General features: G+C 39.7%; 3 protein-coding genes across 10 annotated transcripts in view; 2 read left to right on the forward strand and 1 right to left on the reverse strand.

Annotated features, from left to right (window-relative positions):
- LOC129717592 (mannosyl-oligosaccharide alpha-1,2-mannosidase IA) overlaps positions 1–17,604 on the forward strand; it is a 39,300-nt gene that overhangs the window by 207 nt on the left and 21,489 nt on the right. For 3 of the 8 annotated variants that reach the window (XM_055667623.1, XM_055667610.1, XM_055667657.1), the window contains exon 2: positions 4,169–5,065. In XM_055667623.1, coding sequence (XP_055523598.1) covers positions 4,460–5,065 — 606 coding nt within the window. In that variant the 5' untranslated portion in view covers positions 4,169–4,459. Of the gene's footprint in view, positions 1–8; positions 478–4,165; positions 5,066–17,604 lie in introns of those variants that run through there. The other 5 variants (XM_055667618.1, XM_055667645.1, XM_055667649.1 and 2 more) reach the window with 4 other exon arrangements.
- LOC129717582 (molybdenum cofactor sulfurase 1-like) lies at positions 4,882–10,404 on the reverse strand. The gene is given in 3 exon segments (XM_055667600.1): positions 4,882–8,116; positions 8,172–8,814; positions 10,267–10,404. Coding segments are annotated over 3 exon segments (2,259 nt in total). The 5' UTR covers positions 10,337–10,404; the 3' UTR covers positions 4,882–6,570.
- LOC129717639 (general odorant-binding protein 99b-like) lies at positions 10,999–11,695 on the forward strand. The gene is made up of 2 exons (XM_055667698.1): positions 10,999–11,087; positions 11,152–11,695. The coding sequence occupies exons 1-2, from the start codon at positions 11,022–11,024 to the stop codon at positions 11,539–11,541; spliced, it is 456 nt and encodes a 151-aa protein (XP_055523673.1). The 5' UTR covers positions 10,999–11,021; the 3' UTR covers positions 11,542–11,695.

Here is a 17,604-nt window from a genome sequence, read left to right on the forward strand (position 1 = left end):
TTACTGAACTTGTGTTAGGATTGTTGCTTGGTGCAAATGGAACGAAAATCAAGAAACGCACTTTGATTTTTCATTGGATTCCGTCAGCCTTCTACGTGAGACTGTATTGGTGCAGCGAGAAAAAAAAACTGCAAACAGCGGCAGGCCAAGATTGGGATTATTTTTTTTCTTCGCTTTTGGGAAAACCCCAACAAGTGCAGATAACACTGCTGGTGTATTTGTGCTTAATCTGTAATATTTGAATCTGAAGTTGGTTCTGAATTGGATTATAAATCGCTGCAGAAAAACCGCATCCGTCAGAGTTTGCTAAAAATGTTACAAAAGCAGTGAATCGAAGAAACGGATGTCGAGTGAAAAAGTGATTTCGATGTATGTACTTTACATACACATTATGCATTTGTTTACATGAAATACAGTGCGCAGCCACGTACTGTAAAGAATACTTTTCACGGCCTGCTCCGGTCTACAACGCAGGAGGTACAGATTTTATCCAGCGTTAAGTTCAGTGAAAGCGTGAAAGTAGCTCGTACTCAGCGTATCTTTTCCGTTTTTGCTTGCCAGTGGATTAGTACCTATTCGACGGAAGCCGTATAGTAGGGCCGTAAAACATCGTGGTTTAACTTTTCAGTAGAAAATTAAAGTTACTTTTTTTTAAATGTGTGTACAAACAGAAAATCAGCAGAATCGGGCGAAAAAACATCTCTTTTGAAAACAGGAGGAGCTGTGCCTAAATAGGGGAGGATTGTACAAAACGCACCAGTTAAGCATTTGCGCGATTTACAGCGCTTCAAATCATTTCAAAGGGACATTGAACGTGTAGGATGATTGTAGGATCTATTTATTGTATGTTTATGACGAAGTTTATTCTAAAATACTCGATTTCAATGTCTTTTTTGGTAAAAATTACCATTGCCGCCAAACAAGCCTGTGACCAAAACGCACTACAACAAAGGTCAGTATGCTCCAAAGCAGTAGGCTAATATGCCACTAGCAGAAATCAGCACGCGAAATGAGAAGCGCTTGAAGTCTCGAAAGTAAAATCAAAAATAATGGAACATGCTCAAAGTTGTCAAGCAATCTCCTGCAAGCTCTTCGTAGTGCATTCTGTCCCAATTTTAATTTTGATTGTTTTTAGGTAAAAGTTGACGAAAGTTAGTGAAATAAATTGAAATACTCATAGTATTATAAATTCCAAAAGTGTAAAGGTTAGGGGAACCATAGTTTTTTGTATTATTTACAAATCAGTTTATCATAAAAGCTCAAATAAAATTCATGAATAATTACATATTGGACAGAGCCAAAGCCAATTGCACAGTTTTTTGAGTGTTTTAGTCATTATGGGACACTTTTGACGTTGGACTAACGTCTATATCGAAGTTAGGCACCTGAATTTGAAAATCTAGTAATTCAACCGGGGAAAACCAGGGAAAAGTGGTCAGGTTTTGAGCGCTTATATATCAGTCATTTCTTTTCAGAATTTCGAGGTTTTGGTATCAACCGATCAGAAATTCTTTTACGGTTTAATTTATGTAACAAAAATAACCTATTGTACGAGATACACTATTGAAAAATTGAAAAATCACATCGATTGTCTAAATCATACCGAGCAACCAATCACCACCTCTCTTCACAAGCACAGTCGACACTAACGGATACAACCGATCTGACTTTGTAAACAGTCTCACAGCTTTCAACCAATAACGAGCTCGCTTTCGGTAGCTGCAACAGGTGTTTCAACACCGTTTTAAAATGCTTCTTTTATCATTACCACTGAACAGATTCTAAACACCAATGGCTTGATTGATGGGGGAAATATTGCGCAAGATTGTCATATAATAATTTAAATATGTTTTCGATACTAAACTAGTTAAAAGTTGTGTTAAAAGTCGTGCACATTCAACCAATCACAAGCTCGCTTCTTGTTTGCTCGCGGATGGATTTTTGCTTTGGGCTATATAATAGCCTGTGTCGTCTCATAGCAGTCATCAGTTAACAAGTGAAAGGCCACCAGGCCGGTCTTGTATAATCAGCAGCGGTGGCTGATTCCAGCGGCCAAACTGAGCTGCAGCAGAACCAGAGCGGTGGTATCAGGCAGCAGCGGCGGAGGTAGTGGGAAGCTGCATTTCTTCATTCCCCACCAGCGGACCCCACCAGTGGTAATCCAATTCAGATATCAGTGGGTGAAAACAGCCAGAAACTGCACGAGCCAGCACCGTCACTAGGAAAGCTACCGCCATTTAGTGTGTGTGCAGTGTGCACATATAGCGTATGTGCATCTGTATTGCTATGCCATTTGCGATGATAGGGATGGCGCTGTTGCGTGTGTATGGCTAGCTATAGCGTGTGTAAGACACTAGCATGTGTAGCATATTATGGCTATTGCGTGTATATCTTCAGCGTGTGTACGGATAGTTATAGCTTGTGTGTGGATAACTGCTGCGTGTGTAATGATTAGTTATAGCGTATGTATGGATAGTAATAGAACATGGTTGGATAGCTTATGCGTGTGTATAGATAGTTGTATCGAATGTATGGAAAGGAATAGCGTGTGTATGGATAGCTATAGCTACAGCGTGTGTATGAATAGTTTTAACGCGTGTTTAGATAGTTATAGCATGTGTGTGAATAACTATAGCGGGTGTTTATCGAAGATTATTATTGTCATTGAAAATATTAAAACGTCTTAACGAACACAGTTGTGAATTTGATTTTACAGCAGCGATTTTAACTTCTTCAGCCAGTCTTTATTCATCGAGGAAAAATTACTACCTATGAATGATCAACACTTATTTACTAGAAATTTGATTTAGATCAAAACGGGTTCTTTTGAGTATCATAAATTATTGGTAAAAAGAGTTGCAAGTTTTCTCAATGAGCATTCATTAAATTTTCGTTTTTGTTTCTCGGTGCGCGGTTTTGATTTTGTTTCTCGCACACAGAGAAAGAAACAAACTTGTCGCTATCGTGAAAAATAACAAAACAATTAGAAATGCTCTAAATCACAACTGAAGAAGTTAAGATATTTTCCTGTCACTCGCCCAAACCTTGATAACAACTACCGAAAAACGTGTGATTGAGCTCTTGCTATATGGAGTTATTGAACCGAACGTTTTTTTTTTCAAATACATGAAGTTATATGCTGGGCTGGAACTAACCTAGCATGAGTTTTATCGATTAAATGTCAAACAATTTTCAAATTTAAAATTTTCGGTTGAATCGTTCTGGGCTCCAATTTCAGATAGTTTCGTAAAGTTTGATTTTTGCTTAGATAGGAAAATTTTACCAATTCGCTCAATTAAATGATTGTCTTGGTAGTGCAGCAAACAAAGGGTTGATTCGAATATGTATGAAATGACAGTGATTGAATAAAAGATATCCATTCTTTTAGTATATATTATTATTTATAACGTTTTAACGTCTCAGCATTCAGAAATGCACTGTTAGATAAAATTGCAGCAAATACTAGAGTTGCAATTCTCTCTATTATTTGTTTTAATGGAATATAAGAATACCGTAGTCCAACGTCATGCGGACGTATCTTGAATACCACCCTCCTACTTTTTTTACATGAGACAGAGTTTTTATGAGAAAAGCGAAGAATTTCGTTATAAAAAGCCACATGGGTGAGTATTTTGGGGAATTAATAGCATAGGCCATCTTACCCAACTGGTGCGTCTTGTATGGTTCTCCCCTGCACTAACAGTCCCGCAATGAAAGCAATAATCGTTTTTTTTTTGTATTTACGATTCATTAATAAATCACATAACAATTCAATGAAAATGAATGCAATAATCATTTGACTGCAGTCTTGTTATTCTTATTTGCTACACATGTAAAGTTAAATATTTATTTCGAAAGACATTTCGATGTTTTTTTGAGGCAGTGGTTTTAAAGTTGTGGGGACAAATATTTTTGAACAATTCAAGTTTTCAAGGTTGAAAAAAAAAATTAAAGACAACTGAATAAACACTTATGATACAGGTATACAGAATCACAGTAGGCCTCCGTTCAGCTTCGAATCGTTTTCCCATGTGCTCCGGACATTTATTTAATACCTAATATGTCAACGTGTGAGCTTGCTGAATATCATTGTAATTAATTACAAGCCGAAAAGTTCAACCACGTTTCAAAAACACAACCCTTACAATTATTCTTTCCCGCTTAGCAGAAACCTGAACCGCTAATGCCAATCCGGCGAAAAATCGCAACCCACGTAAAGCAGAGATTAAAATAGAAGCGACCAGTAGCCTAAATCAAAGCCGCCAATGCCGCCACCACCGGTGCTGCGGAAGTAAAATAGAAAGTAATCGTTTGCTCCGTACGCGAGCGCGGTTGTGTGTGTGAGTGCGTTAGTGTGCGCAAACGGTAAAACGAAGGAAGAAAACAAAGCCCCCAAAAGTTCGAAAAGTTTTTTTTTTTTGCAAGTAATAAGCAGCGCGTTGCTCTCGATTGACCGACCATGCTTCCAACATACCAGCGAATAAGCGGAAGCCAACCATCGAACCCACTGCTGTCGGTGCGGCGCTCCTTCCGGTCCAGTGAAAAGTGCCTCATTCTGCTGGTGCTGTTAACGTTCGGTTTCGTATGCTTTGGTGGATTCTTCTTCCTGCCAGATAATTTCGGGGCCGACCGTCTTCTGAAGGTGTACAAACAGTTACAGCGAGCCGGACCGGAAATATTTATTCCTCCTCCACCACCGGCCAACGGTCTGTTGGATGGGGATGAAGACCCGCACAAACTGAACGATCGTGAAAAACTCCAGGAGAAAATCCAGAAGGAATTGCCGGCCGATTTTCTGGAAAAACCAGACCTGGATATTGGGCGATCGGAAGGACCAGAATTTGATAACGCACTTGATTCGGGAGTCCTAGCACCGGTCGTAATGGGACCGATGGCCGGAGGCCCAGCCGGTGTAGTCGCCCCGCCCCAGATTATCGACGAGCCAGATATCAAGGCCGCTTCGAAAGGGTCTTCCCCTGGTAGTGTCGTATCGAACACTTTTAATTCAAACGTAGGCGAAGATCCGGACCCAGCAGTTCGTGAGAAACGAAACAAGGTTAAAGAGGTGAGTAGAGAATTTTTTTTTTGCTTTCTTATCTAATAACCAAGTATTGCTTCATCGTTAATTTCTGTTATCTTATCTGGTGCGATTGATTACCAACACGTATAAGAAAAAATATGGCGCCGACTGTCGTCAATGTTGGCAGTTAATAACGTGGATGTTTAATAAAAATGACGGGAATATTTCCACGTCTTCACTGTTATTTCGACCATATTAACAAACAAAACCGCGCCGCAGTTGTATGTACAAAACCGCGCATGGCGAAAAAAGACCCTTTTTTGTGGATTATTCTGCTACACTCGTTGCAGTGGTCCGCGAGAAGATAGAGCCGAGATTGAATTCACTTGGCCGGCATTTCAGCTGACGTTGAGTGTGTTCTGCTCTGGCATTCATAACGTAAGTGTTGAGAAGAAATATTGCTTTTTCCTATGATTGAAAGATGTATCATTTCCGTTTCTACTTTTTGTGAGCTGGCGATTCGCTATTCAAATTTGATGATTCATCTGTTCTGCTTCGATCTTGATTGTTGTTGTGACCCATGAATTCAGATTAGTTATTACTGGATTGATTGCTCTTCAAGCTGTCTAATCGCCGCTCCCATGCTTTTTAATCGGTCCGGAACGGGCAGTTGCGCCGATCAGAGTAAACGCGTACTACAGACCATTAGGTTTGCGCAAACAAAGTGGGACAGTTTCTCCCGTAACAAGTGATGAATGCCGGCACACACCTCACCGGACTCTCTTATCAAACGGTTTAGTTTTCACGTGATGATGGCAGTCGCTGGTGAATAATTGCTCTGTTTCGCAACGTTTGCATGCATAAGTTCTCTAGTAAACATTGCTGCTGGTTGCGGGTACAATCAATTTCTCTTATTTTGTTTGCTTTTCGTGATTATGTTTGCACAATGTGCAGGCGATTGATGTCCTCCAAATGTAGTTATATCGCAAAGCCGTTGACAAACCAGCGGAACTATTATGCGTGTCCTAAAATTTTGAAAGATCATATGTCAAAAGTAGTGCTAAATTGGATCCTCGAAGATCAAAGGCATATTAAGATTCGCTGTCTTTGCTTTTACACATTAGAAATAGTCCCCAGAATAAAGTAATCCTGCTAAGATTTAAACGTCTACAGCTTTCTTTTCTTCTTGTAGTTTTACTTATTTTGCCACAAATTTTACTTTTAGTGCAATTGTATATAGATAAATCATACAGATATCCAAACTAAAACTTTAATAATCAGAAAAATGGCGAAAAGAAAAAAGAGTTATAGAGATATTAAACGTATCAGATTTTTTTACACGTAAAAATATATGTGTAATTTGTATTTGTGCTTCAACAACTTTAGCCATTAAGGTCACTAGATCGTAAAGTAGTTTTAAAGTGGTTATCAACAAGTTCTGACAAAGCTCTAATAGGAGTTAAAAAATATCATGGGCACTGCTGAAAGATTACAAAAAAAAACTAAATTGTAATTTCGTTCCAGTTTCGTTGTAGTTATAGATCCATTGGTTATGCGATAGTTCGAAAGTCATATCTCGTAACTGTGTCTGTAATTGACATTGTTTTACCATCGTTCTGATGATGCTCCAGCACTTTCAGTGCTGTTCCACAGTCTAGAAGTTCTGCGTGAATTTCGTTATCATCCAAGGGCATTAGATAGACTCCCAGTGGAACTTTTCTGGCGAAAATGTCAGCAATTGTTTTCAACGATTTGGGTTGCCTAACGTGTATGATTGGACATCTCGTACACAACCCAGCCACCCTGAACTGTTTACCGCAAAGCTCAACCTTTTTCCACGTCTGCATGGCGGACACCGCGTCAAGTTTATCTAAGACCAAATTGGCACGAAAGTATTCTACGAGAGAATGTATGTCTAGCGAATCGTCATCGGTGAAATGCTCATGAGCAGACCTTAGCGCATCCCAATTGATTGCTAGTAGTTTTTGTTTTGTTCTTGGTGGGCTGCGTAGTAAACGGACTTTAGGTATCTGCAGTATTAAACTAAGCCAGGCAGCCACTTGATCTCCGCAGTCATAACCTTCTGAAGCAGATCCTATTTGCTTCAGATCCACAATCAGATCCCTCGCGGAAGGATGTGTCAAAACCATTATTTCACGGGTGGGCTCGATCCGTGGTAAAATTGAGATCATTTCCGGGTGTTTACCGCTCGACAGATCAATGCCCATGCTGTCTACAATAGTGAATTCTTCATCAAAATTTAACCTTTTATTGCGCAGAGACCAACTTTCGGTAATAGAGAATGCTCCACACGAACGAATTGGGTAAATATATACTGCCCTGAGAATTGGGGTTTTCGTTCTGACTCTTGTCTCACGTTCATGTTTCCTAGTTGATGATTTTACCACGAAATGTTCTTGAACCACATCCACTAACTTATCAACATCCCTTGGACTATTCATGTACCCGAACGATACCCTGCAAGTTCCCGTTGGAATGCCCTCAATCATATCGGTATCATCGCCGCAGATTTTCCCCATCCGGAAGAACATAAGCACATCGTCGTCCGTTAGTCCCAGCTGCCGTTGACAAGTTCCGGCGTTACAAAAACAACCCGTCCTCAAATAAATTTCATGTTTTGCTGCCACAGCAGCAAACTAGGCAAAACCCACAAAGCTTCCATCCTCACGGAGAACATTAAAATTAACAATTCCTCCTTGACAGTTTCGGCTCTCGAAATTGTTTTCCATGTGAAACCGGATCACCTTCGATCCGTTCGAGTGATTAAACATTCCCATCTGCTGGTAGCAATATTTGGCTAAATTAAACACGTGTCTGGAAATTCGTTCCATCGATCTTAACCCATTAGCCGGTGGAATCAAGCGCGAGATTGTTTCCAATCCGTCCAACAAAGAAATAATCGCCAAAAATGATTGAGTTCCATCCTCGAATCGCTTTACCAGTGAGTCGTGCTTCTGGTGTAAATTCTGGCCGCTCAACAAACTCTTAATGGTTCCTCCACCGTAGTAACGCTTGTTGTTCAACAAGTGCTCGGAATCATTACGCACCAGCAGGGCTCCCAGTCCGGTTGGATAACTGCGAAGTAAAAAAATCGTTTTAAACCTTTCAAATCAACAAAACTCAAACTCACCCAAATATTTTGTAGAACGACAGACAAACAAACTCCGGGTGGTACAGACTTAGATCGAGAAAATTCGTCCCCACAAAGCTAGCTGCATCCAAGCACACGGCAAACTGCTCTTCCTCGTGTCCTCGAAGACCGTTCCGTTGCACCTCGTCAATCAACTCCAGCGGGTACTTGGCTGCATTAAAGTTGTTCTGGGCTGGAAACACCAACAGTGATGGTTTTCTCTGTTTCGTAGTCCTTTGCTCGTTTGGTGACCGTTTTAGCAGCTGCAGAAATTCATCCCGCTCGAGAGGATAAACGCGACCCGTTTCAACAACGGCTCTCATTCCCAACACCGAGGTGTGATTGTCCCGTAGGTAAACGAATGCTCCCTGGTCCGCTTCCGGTGCGTTCTTTTGACGAAAGGTAAAGCTTTCGGCCACCAGGCGCAAGCTGGCCGTAGCTCCGGCAGTGAATATCAGGCTATAGCTGGAAGAATCGGTGTTGAAAAATTGCAGAACCTGTTGGCGAACTCGATCGATAAGGTTTCCGGTGAGCCGACTGGTGTGGGGATTGCAAAACAGGTGCCCACTAAGTCGGCTCTGCACGGCTCGGATCTGCGATTCAGCATACAGTGTTGTTCCTGCGTGGTCCATGTAGTGTTTGCCTGTTGGAAAGGAAAGAGAGCTCTCAAATCAGTGAATATTTCATTCTTTCATTTCATGCGTACGCTCTGAAATCGGTAAAATCAAACGAATGATATGGCATAATTGTTTTCACTACTGATAATTGAACCAGCGATTATGTCTCTTTCTCGTCTTTGCCATTGCGTGATAAAGTCGTCCATCGTAGGTTGTGCATTTGTGCTACACTTGTTGCTCTCTGTTGCTGTTATATTACCAAATACCTAACGTAAAGCTCATTAGCGACGAAACTCAACTCACGATACCTTACTTTATGCCGTTCGAGGCGGTAGTTCACAAGCACGTACGTCAATGTATTTATAAATATATGTTATCTCCTCTTTGGTACCAACGTTTATTGCAATACTGCTATTGCCTAATACCCTTTGTTTAGTGGTAAACTTGGTAATCAAGAACATTGTATTTCAGTACATTGGATATCGACATTTGGAGTAAGGTCAAAAAGAGTACGGAAAATCACAACTAAGGTTGAACTAAACCATAAAGCTTGTTATGGTTTATAAATCCGCTCAATATAAGCTGTAAAGTAACAAATTTGTTTGTTGGGATGCTACTACAGGCGGAATGGAAAATGTCGTTAAAATGGCAGTTTTGTGGAAGATAATAACCCTAATCGCTACTCCTGTTAGCACATGTTGAGTTGCCGCGGTTAGTATGTAAAACTAGATATTATGAATATTTTTATTTAATTTCTAATTCCAGAAAAATCCCAATGATATTCTATGCTAAAAAGGCTTAATTACACTTGATGCACTAAAATCTTAATATCTCGAACAGACTAAGGACTAAAAAATATTTCGTCACTTTACCTTACAAATATGAATGCACCAACTCACGGTGATTACAGTCGGTTCACCAACGAAAAAGTTTTGTTCACAAATTAATGAATCACCTGTTCCAATAATCTTAGTTATCTTCCATTTTTAATCATTTTATTATGCCTATTACTCCTTATAATTGAACAACCCAGTTCCTCATCTTGTTAAAGATACTGCTTTAATCTTATCTTTACTCAGGTAGTCAGTACGATAACACGGTGCAACGTTATTTTGCTCTTGTTTCGTTGGGCGATTTTTGATAGATTTTCTCACAAAACTGAAAAGTATCTTGAGTTTTAATCTTTTTCAAATAGACAAAGAGTCAGTTTGAATCTCTGAGTAATCAGGTTTTCCTATGTTCCTTAGTATTATTAACCTCATTCTTAATTCTGAAGTAATAATATAAACATCAAATGACACAAGTGACTTCTTTGAGTAACCCCCAAAAACGAGCGAATCGCTTCTAATCTGAGCCGCTAGATGTAATCATAACCACCCTGAAAAGCAGTACTATCTTTGAGATGTTTCTTCAATTTTTTACTGGTTCCTGTTTACTGTAGTTTTTGTAGTTTCTAGATTTAATCTAACACAACCTACCTTTCAACCGATGAAACTCGCGTTCGATAACAGCGAACTCTTCCGTCGTGTACTCCGGAACAAAATCCATCGTTTTCAAACGAACACTTGAAATTAATTACGATCGTCAAACTGCAACTAACCGATTTGCCGTTAGGAGGCAATTGACCTGACTACGGGATGATTCGTGCTATTTTAAACCTAGTTTATAACGGAGCAGCAGTGCATTATGTGAGGCCTCGACAACGCATTATGCTAATCTATGCAAAACCCCCAACGCAGACGCCGCCCTGCCTACAAAGGCAGGGGACAAAGAGAAAAACGAATCGAAGCGCAATCTCATCTGTACGCACTGATATTAACGGCAACCATTAATCACTTAGCCTATCAAGTTGGTTTTTTTATCAGGTCGAGTGACAGACGTCAGTAGTTGCGAAAAAATTTGCATACAATCCGAAGGGACGAACTCGGAGTTGCGGACGAATTAGGAAATCACCCCCTGTTTTAAAGTACAGGCTTTAAGATAATATGGGACGTTCCTAATAAATAACAATTAAACTTTCAACACTTCTCTTTTTACTATAATTGACCGTTGATGGTAAGATTAATCTACTTTTTTGTTGCGTGATATACGAGCCTTGGAAATTATAGTTTTCCCCCACTATCGATAATAGAACAAGCGGGAAAGTTTGAGCTTTAAGGGAAATAATAAAACTATATAACTAGACCTGAACTCACAAACTGGCCTCAGTTCTAGGATTGATTAATCGAAAACAATGTTGAGAACGATTAAGTTCTTAACGTTGCTGTGGTTTTTCGGCACCGCATTTGACATTCCAGTCGTAAGTTAAATCATTCAACTTCCACTTTTTATAAGTTAGCTAAACAGTTTTACCATTCGCCTAGGAAGCAGGAGAAATACTGAATCATCTGATTAACAGCTGTAGCCAAGGTTTGGCTGTCACCGAGGAACTGGCCGAGCGTTATCGGCGGATAGACTTTCCGGACGATCCTACCACTAAATGTGTGCTAAGGTGTATGGCTTTGACTTTGGGAGTTTACGATGATAAAAATGGGATACACATGGGGAACACTTGGTTAATGTTCCGTGGAGAGCGCACATCGCCGGCTGACGAGAAAGAGTTTGCTGAGCAGCACTATCGATGTATCGAACGTAATCTTAACCGAGTTGCAAGGAGGGATTACTGCGGTCGTGTTTATGGTACTTACCTGTGCTACAGGGAGGAATTCCAGGCTTTGGTTCACAAGATGCGAAGGTTAAGTGGGTTGGTTTGATTGAGTTTCTGGGAATAAAATGTTCATTGTCTGAGTCGCCATAGCTTAGGTTTTTTTTCCAATGTAATTCATTTTGGTAATAGATTAAAATAATACAGTGTGAACTCGGTCTGATGAAGTGAAACTATTTTTTGACGTAAAACTACGTTTTCTTAAGCCGTGCCAATTCCTTTCTCTGATCAATTGTCCACGTAGTCCATTATCAAGCTTCTGTCCACGTGAAATGTGGATGGCCCCCTTTAAATTGTTTTTATATAATTTAATTAAATATATGCATAAGAATGTTTTTTTAATATTGCTCTGCTAACTTAAGAAAAATTTAGCAACCATCAACAGTAAACAGCATTGTCGTCCAAAACGCAGTTTTGCAATAATAGGTTTTTTTTAATACATTAAGTTTGCAATAAGTTCTCACTATTTTTCAATGGACCGCGTTAGCAGTGAGTGCTAGTCGAGTTTGACGTATCTACAATGTGATGAACCAAGCTGATTCGTATGGTAAACAAACCTGCCTTGATATGTTAATGATTTCATTGTAACTGCATATGATTGAGGTTGCATGGAAATGTTTGGTTTTGTGCCTAATGATCATCATTTGCGGTAAGCCCCTGGGCTTGGTGATTGAGCTCAAATCTTGGGTTCTTATAGCTTTACAGAACCCTTCAAGATAGAGCCACAAAGTTGATTCAGCTTTGACAGCCCAAGGGCGGGTTCGCCACAGAAGGCAGAATCACGAAAGGCAGAAGCACGAAAGGCAGAATCATGAAAGGCAGAACTCTATGACCGTACACACAAGGCAGAATATTTCAAAAGGCAGAATTTCGAAGGGCACGAAAGGCAGAATCACTAATAGCAAAACCTGACTCACGATAGCCAAGTGCGTGATGGCATAACTGGTCACACAGCAATGACCAATTTTGATGGGAGGTGCAAATCAAGCCTAATTATTAGATCTGAAACGCGCAAACTGGGTTGGCGTTATAAAGGCGGGGTATAAAAGGCGGGGTTATAAAGAAAAAAGACCATTTTTTGATTCTGCCATTCGTTATTCTGCCTTATGAAATATTCTGCCTTTCGTAATTCTGCTTTTCGTGATTCTGCCTTTCGATTTTCTGCCTTTCGTAGGAAACCCCCAAGGGCGCGGCTTCCGGGTGGAGTATGGGAGCTAAGAGAGATCATGAGAGTTAGATACCTATGTTGTAGCTCTTCCTACTCTGATCTCGGCAGTTCCCTATGTAGGGAGGATTCATGACAATATTAATTGTTGATAGTTTTGGCGAATTCTCTTCACACGTGGACCAGACCACATTGTGCAAGCTTTGTTCTCATCTCTAAAGTGATAATTACCTACTTCTTGATTCTGTGTAGTTGTAGTAGCCGTAGTAGTAGAAACAAGATCTATAATTAATGTGTCATTTCTACTCTCGTACAGGCTTTCTGCTATCAAGTTTAGTTTTTTTTTCTCTCAACATAACGCCCTACTCTGATGCATTTGTGTATGTTAATGTGTTCGGATGCATAAGGTCTTTCAAGCGACGACTCTTCAATCTTTGAAGGATTTTTGGACAAACTATAAAAAAGTAGTAAATTACCTGACCAAACGACTATAAAACATTACCAGTGGAAGCGTAGTAAATGTATTTAGCATGACATGTCTATATATCCCCTTTGACTTGTCCTATATCCCTCTCTCTTTGTATCCCGCCTTAGTTTATCTATCTTTATACTATTAGGTAGTCGAAATCATATAAAACCGCGCCTAAACATTTTTTTTTATTAACATAAGCACACTACTGAAAATTTTTTTTTTGTTAACAACGCCCTACCTCTTAAGCAGGTATAAGACGACGCAAATATTTGCTATTTTTGGTACGATTTTTATTTGCACAAATTAAAATCTGTATTGGAAAATAGCAAATATTTGCTTCGTCTAATATCTGCTCTACACGATAACATGAGTTTGATATCGTTGAGAGGTTTTACCATTTACAGATTTACAACCAGAATTTCTTCGATAATCAACAACTCAGGACTAGCAAATGAGAGGAGAGACAAAACAACCAACAATAACCAATCCAAGCAATCACCAGATTCAAGACAGACAACAAGCTGGAAGTATCCCCTAAACCAAGTACATATGTTGATTTTTTTTCTCTCATTGTTATTGTTATTATTATAATTTTTTGTTTGTGTTATTATTATTATTTTTAATATTTTTATTATTATTTTTTTCATTTATTTATTTATTCATTTATTTTTCACTTTTTATTTTTTTATTTTATTCGAACGCTATTTTCAAGTGATTGCATGCTTTGGGTAAGATTAAAAACAAGCAACATAGGTTTTTATGGTTTAATGCCAAGGGATGTTGAGCGTTGTTTTTTCGCCTGTGAACAACTGCAAAGCAAAGCAAAGCCTTGGTGATACATTCCGGTTCCGAATTTGACCTTGTTTATTAATACACAAACTTCGCAGCCAACTGTTTTAGTGTATAGAACAATTGAGGAGCTATCAGTCTCTCCTGAGCCGAGACGTGAACTTACGACGACTGGCTAATTAGGCCAGCATCGTACCTCGAGATCATTTGGGTGACGGGTGAAGGAAAATGGATGTATTACACGATCCAAAACCAAGAAAATCATGCCGACTCTCCGGTCCGGTTCTACGTAGTCTCGACTGAATATACACGCTGCAAAGGTTATACCGGGTCTGGTGGAACCAGAGCGGTGTTATTTCTTATGAGCTGTTGAAACCAAAAGAAATCGTCACTGGAGAACGGTACTGACTTCAATTGCAGCGAATAAGTCGAGCACTGCGCGAAAAACGGACACAGTGCAAACAGAAAGCATGAAAGTGATTCTACTGCATGACAACGCTCGCCCTTATACTGCCATAGTCATTATACCTTAACTAAAACGCTCAAATGGGAAGTCATCCCTCACCTGCCATATGTTCCCGATATTGCGCCGGCCGATTATATTACTTGTCCCGTTCGATGGTACATGGTCTGCCTGATCAGCAGTTCTGCTCATAAGAAGACACCCAAAGATGGTTTGATTCGTGGATAGCCTCGAAGCAGATTACAGTTTTCACGAAAACTGCTGAAAAAATGTTGAAGCCTTTTAAATCCTTTAACTCGAAAAGGTACAGACCCATTACCAGATGTTTTATACAATTTTTTGTAATTTTTGCAAAAGACTATACGCTGGCTTATTTTCAAACAAAGCATTTGTGGAAATTGTCACACAAACACACAAACAATAACTTTGATCGTTTCATTTATCATTTTCGTGGGATTCACCTCTGTTTATTTTGTGTGCTAAATATGCACTATCGCCAAACGCCTTTTTTACTCGTTCAACTGGTGCTCATTCGAAAGAGTCCCCAGCTATACATTCAAAGTAAAGTATAATAAGAGGTCAAGTTTGAAAGTATTACCCCCTTTAAATACAATTCCATTTCTCAGACTACTCAACAGCGATATTCACACGCACCCCGCGACGTTAAACAAGTATATTATTCAAATATTTGTTGGCTACTAAAGAAAAAGAAGAAGAAAAACACAAACGCGGCTGTGAAAAAGGCAATTTTTTTCGCACTGCTCGTGCTGCCTGCAACATGACTGAATAACGCCACACTGACTGACCGGCCAATCTAGTCCACCCACGCATGTGCGTTATGCAACACATTCGGTACAATTAATCATTTCCTCGTTGCCGTCGGCGCCGTTTTACAACGCGCTAATTGATTGTCTCCTGAGACTTCAGTGAGTGAAGCGATACTATACCTACCTCATTGCATAGTTTCATTGTAGGAAGGGAGTGACGTGCGCGTCAATTCGGACTGTCCGTTTAGTCTTACTTACGTTTTCCAGACTTGACGGGGCATGACCGTCGTAAAAATCAACATCATGCTGGATGAGCCACTTCGCTTACCGTGTTGGTTCGGTCTGGTTTGCTTGTTGTTGTATACGGCTATTGCGTGAGACGAGTTTTTGATAATCAGAAAGTCAAGGCCATGTTTTTTTCGTTCTCTCAACTTGCTTGCTCTGTAAAGGGTAACCGAAAATATATGAGAAAACCAGAAGTGCTCGTACAAAAAGCTAGGCGAAACATATATTTTAGTTTCGGTACGACGTAAGTACTTCTTTTCGTTCGCAACACTTTTCGAAATGGGTTAGTGTGCTGCATCGAGCGCGCAATTTTGCATTTGCATTTCATTAACTTTCTCCGTGGGATTTGGACTCTAAAAGCGTAGTTGCCTGGCAGCTAGTAATAGTACGAGAATAGAAACCGTAATGTTTGCACGTTCGTGACTAGGACGCAGTAGAAGACACCGAGACGCATCTGATTACGAGTTCCGGTTGTTTACTCTCGAACAGGTACACGGAGTGTGGCTTTGTTTACCAAGTTTTTTTTTCGTTGTGGCATTTGTTTTGTTAATAAGAGAGGGAAGGGTTTAGTTGCGAAGAAAGCAGGCCATTGTCTATTGTGTCGGATTTCTTGGGAAACAAGGTGGTAATTTATACAGTTTACAGCATTTTGGAGCAGGTGTTAAGTTCTCAATTTAAGTCTAGGTCTGTTGCAGTGGAGAAAACTTGACGTCTTTTACAATACATCGCCTTCTCAAGCGCATAACAGAAGCGGCTTATTCTTAGGATACTGACATACTGAGGCGTCAAATGAAGCGAAGCAAGAAGCGTCGCAAAAGCGTCCGAACTACTTCTCCGAACGTCTATATGAAACGCTCAAACCGGTCATACTCGAGCGGCAACGACGCGTCGGTAGAGGCGGCGAAACAGAACGAGTAGTGTTTTGACGCGCGTATACTTCGCGGTAAAACTTGTTCAGACTAATCCTTTCATTGCAAGGTGCTTTATATTTGCATTGTTTTGGTTTGGTAGTTGAAAAAAAGCAAATAGAAAACATTTTCGTTTACAAAATGTTAAAATGTTTAAAAAATGTTAGTGCAGTAATACCATGTGCAGACTAAACCTGATATCGCCAGGTTTCTTTATATTCACTTTATTTTGGTCTTAAATATAGAAAATATCGGGAAAAATTTTCAGGTAGTCGGGAAAATAACACTGATATTTTTTTATTGATATTGCATGCCTAACATGCTGCACTTCTCTAGTCGCGAAACGCCAGTCGCTGAGTAACTAGCTGTGCTCACAGAGGTTATTCAAAGCCTAAGAGATATCATAAACTAGTTGAACGTTACTGGGGGTCAGCGGGTTCAAAATTTAGAATAATTTCTTATATTTTTTACTACGTCTATAGCGCAACTGACTTCAGGAATATTATTTTACTTTATAAACAAAAATCTCTTACTCTTGAACGTGCTTGAAGAAGCAAACAAATCTTCATTGGACGAATTCATATTTTCTTTAAACGAAACCGCTGATGGAATCTATAAATATGACAACACAACGCATTTGCGACGCTCGCTCCAGTATGTCATAGGAAGCTTCACCCAACGCTTCTGTTTATTCCGCTTCTAATACGCTCAACGCTTCGCTTCATTTGACGCCTCAGTATGTCAGTAGCCTTAGGTTTTTGTCTATCCGCTGTATAAAAACGCCTAATGAGTAGGCAACCTCGAAGCACAGCTCGGCATCTTCGTCATAGCGCTCGACTCAAAGGAACTGTTCAGACATTGCGTACCTACCGCAAAACTAAATCATTTGTGCATTTTGATACTGTGAGTTTTAGAAAATGAAACTAGCGAAGCAATGCTAGCAGCATCGGAAGTTATTACATCCAATTGAAAAAATATTCATCAAGGTACGCCATATTCCAGGTCAATTTTTTTTAGACGCAAATTTTAATTTTCTGCAACAATTATTACATTTACTAATGATGACAATTAAAGAAAATAATGTACTAAGTATTAAAGCTGATTACTTTTAGGGTCCTCGAGAAATTGGGAACCTAGAAGAAAATTATTATTTACCCTAATCAAGTGAATGTAAACATTCTTCCGCCGAAAACGATGGACTGAAATCCACACCAATCGGAGGCCATTAGAGCGGACGCCGTTTCATCCCCAAAACATACCAAT

Source organism: Wyeomyia smithii, chromosome 1 (genome assembly GCF_029784165.1).
Source record: "Wyeomyia smithii strain HCP4-BCI-WySm-NY-G18 chromosome 1, ASM2978416v1, whole genome shotgun sequence".
In the NCBI taxonomy this organism is placed as follows: domain Eukaryota; kingdom Metazoa; phylum Arthropoda; class Insecta; order Diptera; family Culicidae; genus Wyeomyia; species Wyeomyia smithii.